Source organism: Helobdella robusta, assembly GCF_000326865.2.
Source record: "Helobdella robusta unplaced genomic scaffold HELROscaffold_2, whole genome shotgun sequence".
Taxonomy (NCBI): domain Eukaryota; kingdom Metazoa; phylum Annelida; class Clitellata; order Rhynchobdellida; family Glossiphoniidae; genus Helobdella; species Helobdella robusta.
In genome coordinates this window covers 2,900,838-2,914,771 of record NW_008704083.1, presented here as the reverse complement: position 1 = coordinate 2,914,771, position 13,934 = coordinate 2,900,838, and the positions used below count along the sequence as shown (strand labels likewise).

Below are 13,934 nucleotides of genomic sequence, written 5' to 3'. Positions count from 1 at the left end.
ACAATAATAATAATAATAATGTTTTTAAATATTGTCAAAATAATAATAATAATATGTAGTTATTTAAATAAATTAATTCGCGCTTCTCGGCTGAGCGTTGATATTTACCTTAACAATCATAATATAAACAATCTTGCCGTTAAAAATTTTAAAAAATTTTAAAAATCGCGTTTTATATTGTTTATAGTTATTAAATTTACTTTATTGGTTTTCTGTTTTAATTAAATAATTTATATAAATTAATAATTACTTGTTCCTTTATATCAAATATCTTACATACCTTATATATAATGCACTGAAGATGAGTTATTTATAACTCGAAATAGCTATTTGCAAATTTATTTAATAAAAATTTAAAAAAAAAACAATAAAATGTCTAATTTCTCGGAAATTAATAAATTAAAATGAAATATGAAAAAGTTGAACAATGTTGAAAGTAGTGTTGAATTTTTGAAATGTTGCGTTAACAATAGTCTGTTACCAAAATATATATAATGTATATATATATATATATATATATATATATATATATATATATATATATATATATATATATATATATAATCTAGGAATATGTATGAATTTGGTATTTAGTTTTATCTGAAAAACAACCGAACATTTATAAATGTATGCAAAAAAAACAACAAGGAACATAGTACAAAGAAACAAATAACATTACATGAAATAAGTAATGAGTTAGTTACACGGCACCGTAGCAGGTTTGGTCATGTTGCACATGAACAGTTACGTTGCAGATTCAATAACAGAAATTGTAGGCACACATCGTCGTAGAGAAAGATTTCTTCACAGACGAACATTACGATCAGTCTATTGCATGTATAACTTAAGTCTTTATAAGCTTACAAGCATGCACGCGCACTTGTTCCATCTACAATCTAATGAGTGTATGGTACCGTGTTATTCGTTTGTTCATCATACGTACGTTCGTTTGTACATCGTATGTTCGTTCGTTAGTTCGTCATACGTTCGTTTGTTTGTTCATCATATGTTCGTTCATATGTTCGTTTGTTTGAATGCTCGCTTGCTCGTTCGTTTCTTCTTCATTTTTTACATTCATTTTAAACAATTAATTTTTTGTATTGTGTAAACTAGCAATTTTAAGTTGTTTTACTTTAAAGAAAAGTTGTAAATTTGTAAATGAACGTTATTTGAAAAATAAAACTTAATATATGTTTACTTGTTATTAAATAATAGTAACAAATAATAATAATAACATAAAGGACGAACAATCTCTTCAGTTTTGAGGAAAGTGGCTGAACACGAGCGAGCCAAACAATCAGCCTGAAGAATGAATGCACAGTTGTGAACACTGCCAGACTAACGTTTTACAAAATGTCTCTGAACAACCAACTACTATAAAGAATAATAATTATTGATGGGAATACTTTTGTCAGAGCAAATGAACAATGAATCACATGATGTCTACCTATTATAAACTGCTTCAACGAAGAAAGGAAACAATTGAAACAATTTCTTATTGAACGAGATATAACTGCCTCTTTTTTAGTTTTTCATTTCCCAACAAACATTTTCAAAATCGCAAACAACTCCATTGCCATTACTCAGAAAGAAGACTGTTGCTGACTAATTTACGTGGCACGGATACTTTTACGCTGGAGTTGAAATGGATACGCCTTACCGAATGATGCTATTACTTTGTTTCATCTCATCCTTAGTACCGATATTGTCATCATCGTCATCATCTTTCAGCCACATACGTTCGACAACACGTCTCAAGTCTGACAAGCAAATGAATCGTGAGTTAATTTTTTTTTGTTTTTCTGATAACACTCACAAACAGCATCATTGGCACATCAAATTCATTATCATCAACATCTTCTTTTTCTCTCTCTATCATTGCCATCTTTACCTTCATCATCACCTTCATCGTCACTTTCATCATCGTTGTCTACTCACCTGCTGCAAGAACATTCGCAAGTCTCGTTTTGTTATCAAGGTGGTTAATTTTTGGACTGTGTCGGGAAAGTTGAGAGGGTTGACATTTCTAAATGGCATCAGTGCTCATTAGATTTGACAATTTGCTTTCGTTTGCCTTTTGTTTGCATGTTGCTCTATTCATCCATTTCCTTGTTCGTTTGCTATTTTTTAATTAATTTTCAAAGTATTTAAATGAATTCTTAATTTTCAGTTTACCATTGGTTACCATTTTTTAAATTAAGTTTTTGAATTTTATTCTTTTTTAACTTCTGATCGTATTTTTCAATCACTTTTTACTTTTATTGTTCGTTATTCACATAAATTGCTTGTACAATCAAAAGTTCATCCATTTGGTCTTTCATTCATTGGTTTATTCATTCAATCGTTCATTCACTCAATCATTTAGTCATTCATTCATTCGTTACTTTCGTTCACTCAATAGCTCATTGTTTCCACTGCGGTGAAGTATTCATCGTTTGTAAGTTGCCAGGAGATTCCAAGAAATTCAGAGTTTTCTTCACGTGTCCGTCTGTGTGTGTGCGTGCGCGCGTGTGTGTCTATACTTGTGTATATGTGTGTATGTGCGTATATGCGTTTACATGTTTATATATTTCTGAGTGTGATTTTGCGCATGGGAATTTCTAAGATTGGATGTGTGTGTAAAGTTATGTGTATGTTTATAATTGTGAGTATGAATTTGCGTGTGTTGTGTGCATATCTAGGGGTGTGTACGTCAGCGTTTAATAAATTCAATTAAATAATGTTTTTGCAACCGTAGAGTCGAATCCTGAATTAACTTTTGGTTGTTGTTAACTTGAGTTAACTTTCTGAACTCATCAGTTCCAGTGACAGCTGGGTTGTTTACTCTGCTACTTGCTTGCACATTCGATTGTATGCAGCTTAGAATTTAGCCAAAAAATCAAACGAACCAACATCTCGCGTGCTTTAAAGTACGTACACAAGTTCACTTTGCAGCGTTGTTTATTGTAACATGACTAAGAGATGACTGCGTGCTAACTGTTAAGTTCGTCTTTCATTCACCTCGGTGCATGCCTGCCTTTCAAATGGATTGCACCCGCAGAACCTCATCACATCGAGCTCGTTAAAATTCTTTTGTGCGATAAGAAAGCAGATGTTGGGTGGTGGTTGGTCTCTTTGAACTACTTTGAATAAAAATTTTTAGAAATATGAATGCGATACGATGTGATGTTGTTTCTTAATTATGAATTTGTTGTAATGATGTTTCCTGATTTATAAATGGGATTTGAATTGTTAGTGGCTTAGACAGAAATGATCAATACACTACAGTATACACGTGGGTGTTTAGAGAAAAGGCGAACATTCTATATTCTCAAGGTTCAATTTTTCATCAACCAAAATTTTCTTCACAAATTAGATGCAATATTTTTTAAAAATAACGACAATTTGTGATAATGTTAAATTTTTCCTAGACCCGCTAAGAAACATTTATTGTTGGGTAGTACAAAGCTCTTCTTGGATAAACACACCTCTCTGAAGGGTTTTCATTAATACGATTATGATGCGTTTTTGCAAATTTCAGCTGCAGAGTAAATAATTATGAAAATGTTTTTTAAATTAAAAAATGTGTATACCAATACGTTGAATGGTGAAATGAACGATCACTTGAAATTTAATCATCCACATTCCAATGTTTTGTAACGTGAAAATTTGGATGAGAAAAATAATCTACTACCTAGCCAGTACAACACGAACACAAGCACGCACACACATCCGTTCACGCGTACACGAACACACACACACTCATTCACACGTGCACAAACACACGCGTACATCCATATACACATACAAGAACACACGCGCAAACACACGAACAAATACACGCACAAGCACACTTAGAAATCATATATCCACATTTTTGGTCCATTTAAACAAGCGCATGCGAACTTTGAACAAGTGAATAAATTTTGAAATAGTGAAATAAATGAACTATTAACAATTTTATTGTTGAAATAATACTTCGAAACAATTTTGCAGCCTACAATTACACAACCGCATTGTTTGTTTGTTATCTGTAGTTGGCGTTCGCTACACGCTACAAGAGATAAAACTGTTAGATGGAAAATAAACCTTGACTATGACAATTTTGTTAAAAAAAATTTCAAATTGTGTCACTTTTAGGAAATTTTACATCAACCGAGGAATGAAATGCCACCATGAATGAATTGTTATCCCATCATAGATCTCATTTCTCAATTTTAATTATGCAGTCCAACAGAATAAAACATTAAAAATAGTTTGAAAAATAGACAAACTAGGTAACAGTCTTTGTTAGTTGTTTGAGAGAAGGGAGAACCAGTGTAAATATTTGATGAATGTGTCTTCTCTGCTGCTAAGTTGTGTTGTTTTTGAGGCACCGCGATGAAATCTTCTTTGGAGAAAGATATTATTTATAACTTCATGTCGTGTTCTAAGACAGTGCACAACGTTCCGCCTTTTTACATTTGTTGTTTGTGTTAGAGGCACGTGTAAGTTGATTCAACAATATGCAACGTTCATGTTTCCAGTTTTATACTACCTTTAAATTTTCTGAATAGTGTGCAACTGTTTGTTTGTAAAAATTGCAAAACATGGAACAAGACATTGCTTGGTTCAAAGTTTTGGTCTGAAGACACGTTTAGATAATAATAAAAAAAATAAGCCATTGTTCTAGATGATTCATTAGGTTAAATCTAATAAAGTTATGTTATGAATTAAAAATTGTATATATATATATATATATATATATATATATATATATATATATATACATTTGTGTGTGTATGTATGTGCGTATGTGTGTGTATCTATTCATAAATTTATAAGTTCATTCATTTTGTTCTTGTTTATTGACTTATCGACTTGCATGATGCTAACGTATACACACATACATGTATTTACATACATATACATATATACATACATATACATATACATACATATATATATATACATATATACATACATATACAGAAATATACATACATATACATATTTATACACACATATATATATATATTTAAATACATATATATATATATATATATATATATATATATTTCGTGGCATTAATGAGATATATATATATATATAATTTTAATTAATAACTGTACATTCAAAAACTTAGTCTGTTGCTGTAACTCATCCACACTTGCCTTTTTATAAGATGCTATTCATCTTGCAAGAGCTATTCATCTTTATCCGTTTAAATGAATATTCTGACTATAAGTGTACAAGTATACATACATACATACATACATACATACATACATACAAACATACATACATACATACATACATACATACATACATACATACATACACGAGTTTGGGCACCACGGTTTGGTTTGTCGTCTGGGTGGGGGCCGTCAACTACGTCACTTAGCATTAAACGTCTACATTTGTCGCCTCTTCTCCAAGGCTTCAATCCCAGTTCTCAAGGAACCATCCGGCATTTCTGCGCATGGTGGTAGGCGTGGAATGTTACGGTCCCTGGCACCTTTGCCGAACGATATGTAAACCTGACACGTAAAAAATGCGGTTTGGCCGCGGCCAGGGCAGCGGACGAGAAAATGAAAAAATATGGGAACGCCCTCCCCTCGATGGAATTCTTGCCAATATGTATCAAGGTTCTCGGCCCGATGGACCCAAACACCCTTAAATTTCTTAAGGCAATATGTAAAATGATCAGCGCCAGATCAGGCGACAGCAGGGACCCTTTTTCGCAACTAACCACATTTCGTGCTTGTTGCAGCGGTTCCTGCGTGTCTGTGTGATTGAAAATATCCAACTGAATGCCGAAGTGTGCATTTAACGACAAATCAAAGTGTTAATCCATTTGTTACTTGATGTTTGACGGTTCAGTGTCACTCATCATGTTTTGGTTTTAACATACATACATACTAGGGATGCACCGGATTCAGGTTTTTCATACATACATACATACATACATACATACATACAATTTTTTCCATTTATTTGAAATTGTTGTTGAAAAGATCATTTCATTTCATGTATGTATGTTGTATGTATGTATGTATGTTGTATGTATGTATGTATGTGTGTATGTATGTATGTATGTGTGTGTGTGTGTGTGTGTGTATGTATGTATGTGTGTATCTATGTATGTATGTATGTATGTATGTATGTATGTATGTATGTTTGTATGTATGTGTGTGTGTATGTATGTATGTATGTATGTATGTATGTATGTATGTATGTATGTATGTATGTATGTATGTATGTATGTTAAAACCAAAACATGATGAGTGACACTGAACCGTCAAACATCAAGTAACAAATGGATTAACACTTTGATTTGTCGTTAATTGCACATGTCGGCATTCAGTTGGATATTTTCAATCACACAGACACGCAGGAACCGTTGCAACAAGCACGAAATGTGGTTCTAAAACAAGACAGTTTTTTTGTCGTCTTTCTCTAGCTTTTTGGTATTTGGAAGAATCAACGAATGCATGCGGAAGAAGACCGTTTAGAAAATTCCTGTAAGGTAAGCAAGCATGTTATTGCGTGTAAGAGAAGATGAGATTTTGTTGTGAAGAAACATTTCTTGAATTTTTTGAGTGAAGGTAGCTGTCTGAGAGCATTTTTACTGCCATTTTCACATTCACAAGTTGGGAAATTGCTTTAGTGTTGGATTTATACGTTGAAGCCCAAACTAAATTACAATAGTTTACATATGGCAGACATAATGCATTGTAGAGCAACGTACGACTTTCTGCGGGAAGATAAAATTTGTATTTGTTGATTAAGCCCAGGCCTTCGGCGAACTTTGAAGCAACATTTTTTATGTGAGGTACAAATGTTAATTTCTGATCTAGGTACATTTCCAGGAATTTGCAGACTTTAGCTTCACTTATACTTACGTAGTCAATCGCAATTTTGTACGGTTCCTTATAGTTTAAGAATTGGACAGGTCCGAATACCATCAACTGATTTTTAGTTTTGTTTATTGTTAGTTTCTTGGATATGAACCAATTTAATATATTTTTAAGTTCGTTACCGACGTCTTCGATAATTCTGACTCAATTCTGTGTTCATTCCGGGAAATGTTTGAGTCGTCTGCATGCGTACAGTACGCAGTCTGAAAAATGTGGAATATGTAGAAAAAGAGTGAGGAACGTGTAGAAGTAATAAAAAGTTTGTGTGCGGGTCTTGCATGAACTCTTATCTCATCGTCTGAGCAAATGCGTGCTCCGCATCGATCAACAATCTGATGAAAAGAAGAATAATCTGGATCGTTAGGCTGGCTGTCCAATCAATTGAGCCACACACAACATCCTACTTTCATTTTGCAACAATTTTTTGGCGTTTTTATTGTTTTCAGACGAATCAAATCATAAAATCCTGTGAACAATTCACGAGATGAACTAACTCTGTCGTAGCCAAACGAATAATGCTTTGTGATGAAGGTTCAATTTAAATGTTATACATAACTTACATACTATTGTAACTTACCTTGTTAGAAGTCATGAGCGAATGTGACACGCAGGCCAATCAATATTTGTCCCAACTTGTTATTGTTATTTTTGCTACTTGAAGGGACTTTCATGTCAGGATGTTTAAGACGAGGGAGGCTTATTGTTTGTTTTTAAGTGGATGTGTTTGTGTTCGTGTGTGTGGATGTATTTGTGTGGAAGTCTGTGTGTGTGTGTGTGTGGATAAGTTTGTATGAGTGTGTGTGTGTGGATAAGTTTGTGTGAGTGTGTTTGTTTTTGTGGATGTGTAGTGCGCAAGTGTATGATCATTTCAAAGTTCCAACCTTAACGTAAATGTTGTATGTGGATGTAGAATGTGATGTGATACGCTGGAGTGTTTGCAGATACAAACAGACTTGAAACTATCAGACGGTGGAGCAGAATAAATTTTTGCAAAAATATTTTTGAAAATTTTTCAAGTTTTACATAATATTTGGTGAATGACTCGTGCAAAAATAAATAATGCAAACATTTAAAAAAATGTCCCATCCCTACCGAAATCAGTTGTGAACTTCCGCTTGTCTCGGATTAAAATGGAATTTCCGTATAGATACAAGTCACCGTTCAAAGTTGAACGTTGATTATAATTGATGGCTACAATCGTTCGTTTGACTGTGCGTCGTGTGTGCGTGGACGTGTGTTGATGTGGATTGTGTTGATGTATCAATACATGTGCTGTGCTCTGCTCCTTGTGTGCTTGCGAAATCGTTGCAACCTATTTTTGGGTTTGTTATTTTATTGTCGTCTGGTCGCCTTTTTAATATTGACTGTTACTTAACGACTTATTTGCGCTCTTATTAAATAAAAGTTTGAACTACTTTAAATAAATTCAAACTATTTTGAAATTTTTGTTTCAACTGCTGGTCAAATTAAATGAATAAAATCCTATCACATTTAGAGGCTGTTCGTATAAAATAAACTTTTTTTAGATGACAAAAAACTACTTATAACGCTTTTAAAACAATAAGAACCGTTAAATGCTCGCTGTTGTGTGATAACATTCTGAAAAGACTCAAAACGACAAAAACAAAATGTTCACAGGCGAACTTTTGTCGATAAATACATTTATACACATTCTCTAAAATTGTTTTCGCTCTCAAACAAGGACACAACGTTGTTGTAACAACCTCTCTTCCAACAACCGAGCCAGCCAAGCCAGCCAGCCAGCCAGGTCATCTAAGTGAAGCCTGTGCACTTCGATGGTTCTGAAGATTTTGTGTCTCATGAAATCAGATGCAACTTAAAAGTACGCACTCTCGTCAAAACATTTCAATTTGTATTGTCTGCATTCCTTCTGAATCAATTCGTTATTATGATTTATGTTGATTTACGATCTATATTTTTAAAATTTAAAAAACTAAAGAAAGTATTTAGATAAGAAAGAATTAATTGGCTAAATAAATTAATAATTAACAAAATTTTAAAAATACCGTAAACAAGTAAACAAAATTTATATATATATATAAATAATATATATATATATATATATATATATATATATATATATATATATATATATATATATACACACACACACACATACATACAATAGCGCTGTCCACGTTGAAATATTTATTAAATTCGCATTTGATTGCCTAAAATAGTGACCATTAATCTGTCTGTAATCCATCTTTGATAAAATATTTTCTATTCTAGCAAAGCAATTTATCTTCAGATTTGTCATCCATCACATAATAAAACCGTGCTTCAAATTGTGTTGGGCATTGAAATATTTCTACATGTTTGTATATTCAAAATGAAACAATTTTCAGTTTTATGACGTTGAAATTAAAAACTTTTATTTTTTTTCAATAGTTTAACTTTCACCTTTGCAACTTCAAATATGATAGCAATAACTAATTAACTAAGAACTACTCTTTATAGGAAAGTGAAATTTAAAATTTAAAGATGCTGCATCTGTTCAGCGTGTTCAAGTATGCAGATTAACGCGCGCTCCTACCTTCTTACGTCTTATCAGCCGCTATTTGTAAGGTCCAAGCTGCAGATTTATAGGCATCAGAGGCAATTTAATTCAACATAATGTTATGTTTTATTTTCTGTTTCACGCCATACATCAGCTGGACGATCGAGGCAGAGGCGAGCATTCTTTGAGAAGACTCCATCTTCAATTTGTTTTTGTTTGGTTCGTGAGATATTGTTGGTGAATGAATAGAAACAGCAACATCATGGAAACAACAACAACAGAGTTAACTTTGTCATCTATATGAACATTCGCAACATTTATACACAACATCAACATGAACATTAAAAACAATAGCAACAACAACATCAAGATCATCAACAACAACGTCATCTTCGACAACAACATCAACAACAACGACGACAATAAACTAAAAATAAATACGGGAAGCAGATTTCAACGTCACATGTCAACAACACAGCAATAAAATATCTGCACGCACACAGCACATCCACCTCAGAACAATCAATGCACGCTGATGCACAGTTGCACACAATCACAAATACACACAAACACATATGTACTGATACACACATGCATACGCATTCCCACATGCACTTAGGCACACACACAAACACATACATACACACTACATACATATAATATTAAGAATATAGTTATATAGTGCTAATTAAAAAGTTCTCAAAACCACTCTCAAAATAGAAATTAAACTGAAACTGACTAAGTTAATAACAAAATAAATTTATTGTTATTTTGATAGAAAATAAAAAAGTCACCGATCGAATACAAATTAATTGCTATGATCAAGTCAATTCAGAATCGGGCAGCAAAACTAGTAATGATGAGTTTAAAGTTTGACAACGTGATACCGTTTTTGAATGAACTTCACTGGTTAAACGTTTGACAATCAAAATACAAATCAAATACAGATTAAAATAAAAAACTGTCAATTTGATGAAAACAGAAAAGCCTTGAAAAATGTAGAGCAACTGGCAACAACAAACAACAACAAACTATAAACAACGACGACAACAATCTGTTTAGTAATTTGTTCTTTGAGCTACAATCTAGGATTGTTGCCAATTCAATGTTAATGATGGTGTGGATGGCTGTGTCGTATGTTGGTGGTTTTGTTGTTATGGTTGTTGGTTATTGTCATTGTAATTGCTGTCGTTGTTGTTGTTGTTGTTGTTGTTGTTGTTGTTGTTGTTGTTGTTGTTGTTGTAGGTGATGTTGTTGTTTGGTTGGTTCTAAATTTTTTATCAACACCACGTTTTAACGTGGCGGTTTGAAATTAACTCATCCATTATTTACTCAACTTTTTATTTTTCCGTGACGAAAGTTACAAAATGTTGTTTGAATTTGTTGATGGCAGCAGATCTACTTGATTGAAGATTATAATTAATAATGATCAGTTCTCTGTAATATTCATGCCGCGGTAATAAAATAAAGAAGAATTTTCAACTGCAATCATTTGTGAAATCAGTCGAACTCTTTTGACCTGCAAATATAAACATATCAACAAAATTAAGAACAGCACAACAATCAAACAACAATCAAACAACACGACAACACAACAATTATACAACAGCACACCAATCCTACAACACAGCCACCAACACAACACAACAAACACACAACAACATGCATTGTTGATCAGTTGGGATTTATGGCTGTTGATAAATTGAATGCATTGACTTTGAAAGTGTAACGATCAAAACACACGTCATCGTCGTCGTCGTCATCATCATCCCCATCATATTATTAGTCAATATTTTTTCTAACTTCGCCACAAATGTTCCACTTTCAAGGGTATTTTTCTTATTAGCAGAGAAGTGCTTTATTTGTAAAAGCACAACAACAACAACGACAACCACCAAAACATTTCAACAACGATAAAGTTTTGACAACAACATTAACGACATTAAAAACAACCACAATAACATCAAAGGTAACATTTTGGCAACCACAGCAACATCAGCCGTAATATTTTAAAACGCAAGGCAAAGTAACTATTACAAACAGCTTATGTTACGGTCATCATCATTAGACGGTAGAAATAGCAATGATAGTAACGTTGCCAAAGTCCCCAACGCCAAATGATGATCATCATTATTCGAGCCATTGTGATCATCGAAGTTATTATTTATATCGTCATCATCGTCATGATCAACATTCAGATCATCATCATCAACCCAATCATCATCATCATCACCACCATCGTCATCATCCTCACATTCATTGAATGCAAGTGCATAAATAGCATCAATTAAATGCTAAGCATCCTAAATGACAAATAACTGCCTTCCTATGCAAATTGACCACAATCACCTCTTATATAAACAAAGAGAACATACATACATACATACATACATATATACACACATACATACATACATACATACATACATACATACATACATACATACATACATACATACATACATACATACATACATACATACATACATACATACATACATACATACATACATACATACATACATACATACATACATACATACATACATACATACATACATACATACATACATACATACATGCATACATACATACATACATACATACATACATACATACATACATACGCACATTAATACCTTGGAGAGCCGATAGATGTTTGGCGTGGGATGTTACGGTCCCTGGCACCCTCGCCGAACGATACATAAACCTGACAAGTAAAGAATGCGGTTTGGCCGCAGGCAGGGCAGCGGACGAGAAAATGAAAAAATATGGAAACGCCCTCCCCTCGATGGAATTCTTGCCAATATGTATCGAGGTTCTCGGCCCGATGGACCCCAACACCCTTAAATTTCTTAAGGCAATATGTAAAATGATCAGCGCCAGATCAGGCGACAGCAGGGATCCTTTTTCGCAACTAACCACATTTCGTGCTTGTTCCAGCGGTTCCTGCGTGTCTGTGTGCTTGAAAATATCCAACTGAATGCCGAAGTGTGCAATTAACGACAAATCAAAGTGTTAATCCATTTGTTACTTGATGTTTGACGGTTCAGTGTCACTCATCATGTTTTGGTTTTAACATACATACATAAATACACACATACATACACACACACACATACATACATATATACATACATACATGCATGCATGCATGCATACATACATACATACAAACAAACATACACATACACATACACACACACACACACACACACACATACATACATATACACAAATTGTCATACACACATGTTGTGAGCAATTTTTTAATAAAAGTCGGAAAAAGACCGTTTTATGCATAAAATAGACCAAAACATGGTCCGTCAGCCACACTACCACAATTCTTGCCTCCCGCGAAAATTTTGGCCTTCCGTTAAAATTCAAACCTTTTCAAAATTTTGTCCCCTCCCCGTCAAAGTTGTCTAGATCCGTCACTGTACACACACACACACACACACGCACACACACACACACACACACACACACACAGACACGTACGTACATGTATAAATAGTTTATAAATGTAATGCAATCATACAAATGTTCGGGCGGAAATGTTCATGTATTTCCTTATTCGAACAATTATATACATTGTTTATACCGTTTCAAGCAGTTAATATTACAAAAAATTTTGTAATGTAATTGTACGAATGGTACAACGTGTATTTATGTGCATGAGCGTGTGTGTGTATGAGCGAGTGTGTGAAGTGTACCAATGGTATAAAAAGTATCTAATAGTGACTAAATTGTTCAAGTGGTGTGTATGTATGTGTGTGTGTGAGTTGTGCGTGTGTTTTGTGTGTGTTTGCGTGTGTGAACCTGTGTTTGTGTGTGTTGTGTGTGTTGTGGTATACTGCACATTACAACGTGCATGGAAAGATTTATTTTCAAGAAGAGTTTGCTTCTTCCGTTAAGGAATCATTTTTTATCGTTAATTTTCTGTCGATGTGACAGATAAGAAACATTGATTGTTGTTGTAGTTGTTGCTGCTGCTGTTGTTGTTGTTTTTGTTGTTGGTGGTGAGGCTGTTTTTGTTGTTCTTGTTGTTGTTGCTGTGCATTCATTCTTTGCGGTACTGTAACAGTCGGTTACACGGTTCATTTTTTTAAACTTTTTCCAAAAAATCTACAGACTGGTGAAAGTGAGGCAGTTGCAAGTATGGAATTGAATAGAAAAAAATTTTTTAATTAAGTCATTATTTAATATTTTTTATCTTGATTAATTATACGAAAAAGTTTAAATGGAAAACTTGCAGGCAGCCAATGAGAAAGCCATCATTTGTGCGAGTTGGTGTGTGACGGCCTACTAAAAAATGAGCAAATGAAGTCCAAGTAACCTGAGCCTACCTACCTACCTACCTCCCTCCCTACCTACCTACCTCCCTCCCTACCTACCTACCTACCTACCTACCTACCTACCTACCTACCTACCTACCTACCTACCTACCTACCTACCTACCCACCTACCTACCTACCTACCCACCTACCTACCTACCTACCTACCTACCTACCTACCTACCTACCTATAAAAAC

At 33.8% G+C, this 13,934-nt stretch overlaps 1 protein-coding gene across 1 annotated transcript; it reads right to left on the bottom strand.

Annotated features, from left to right (window-relative positions):
- Positions 1–2,394: 2,394 nt before the first annotated feature.
- On the bottom strand, positions 2,395–6,824 carry HELRODRAFT_160208 (hypothetical protein; the record flags this gene model as incomplete). The annotated part of the gene is made up of 4 exons (XM_009017197.1): positions 2,395–2,488; positions 3,468–3,520; positions 5,423–5,745; positions 6,710–6,824. The coding sequence occupies 4 exons, from the start codon at positions 6,822–6,824 to the stop codon at positions 2,395–2,397; spliced, it is 585 nt and encodes a 194-aa protein (XP_009015445.1).
- Between the last annotated feature and the right edge of the window lie 7,110 nt (positions 6,825–13,934).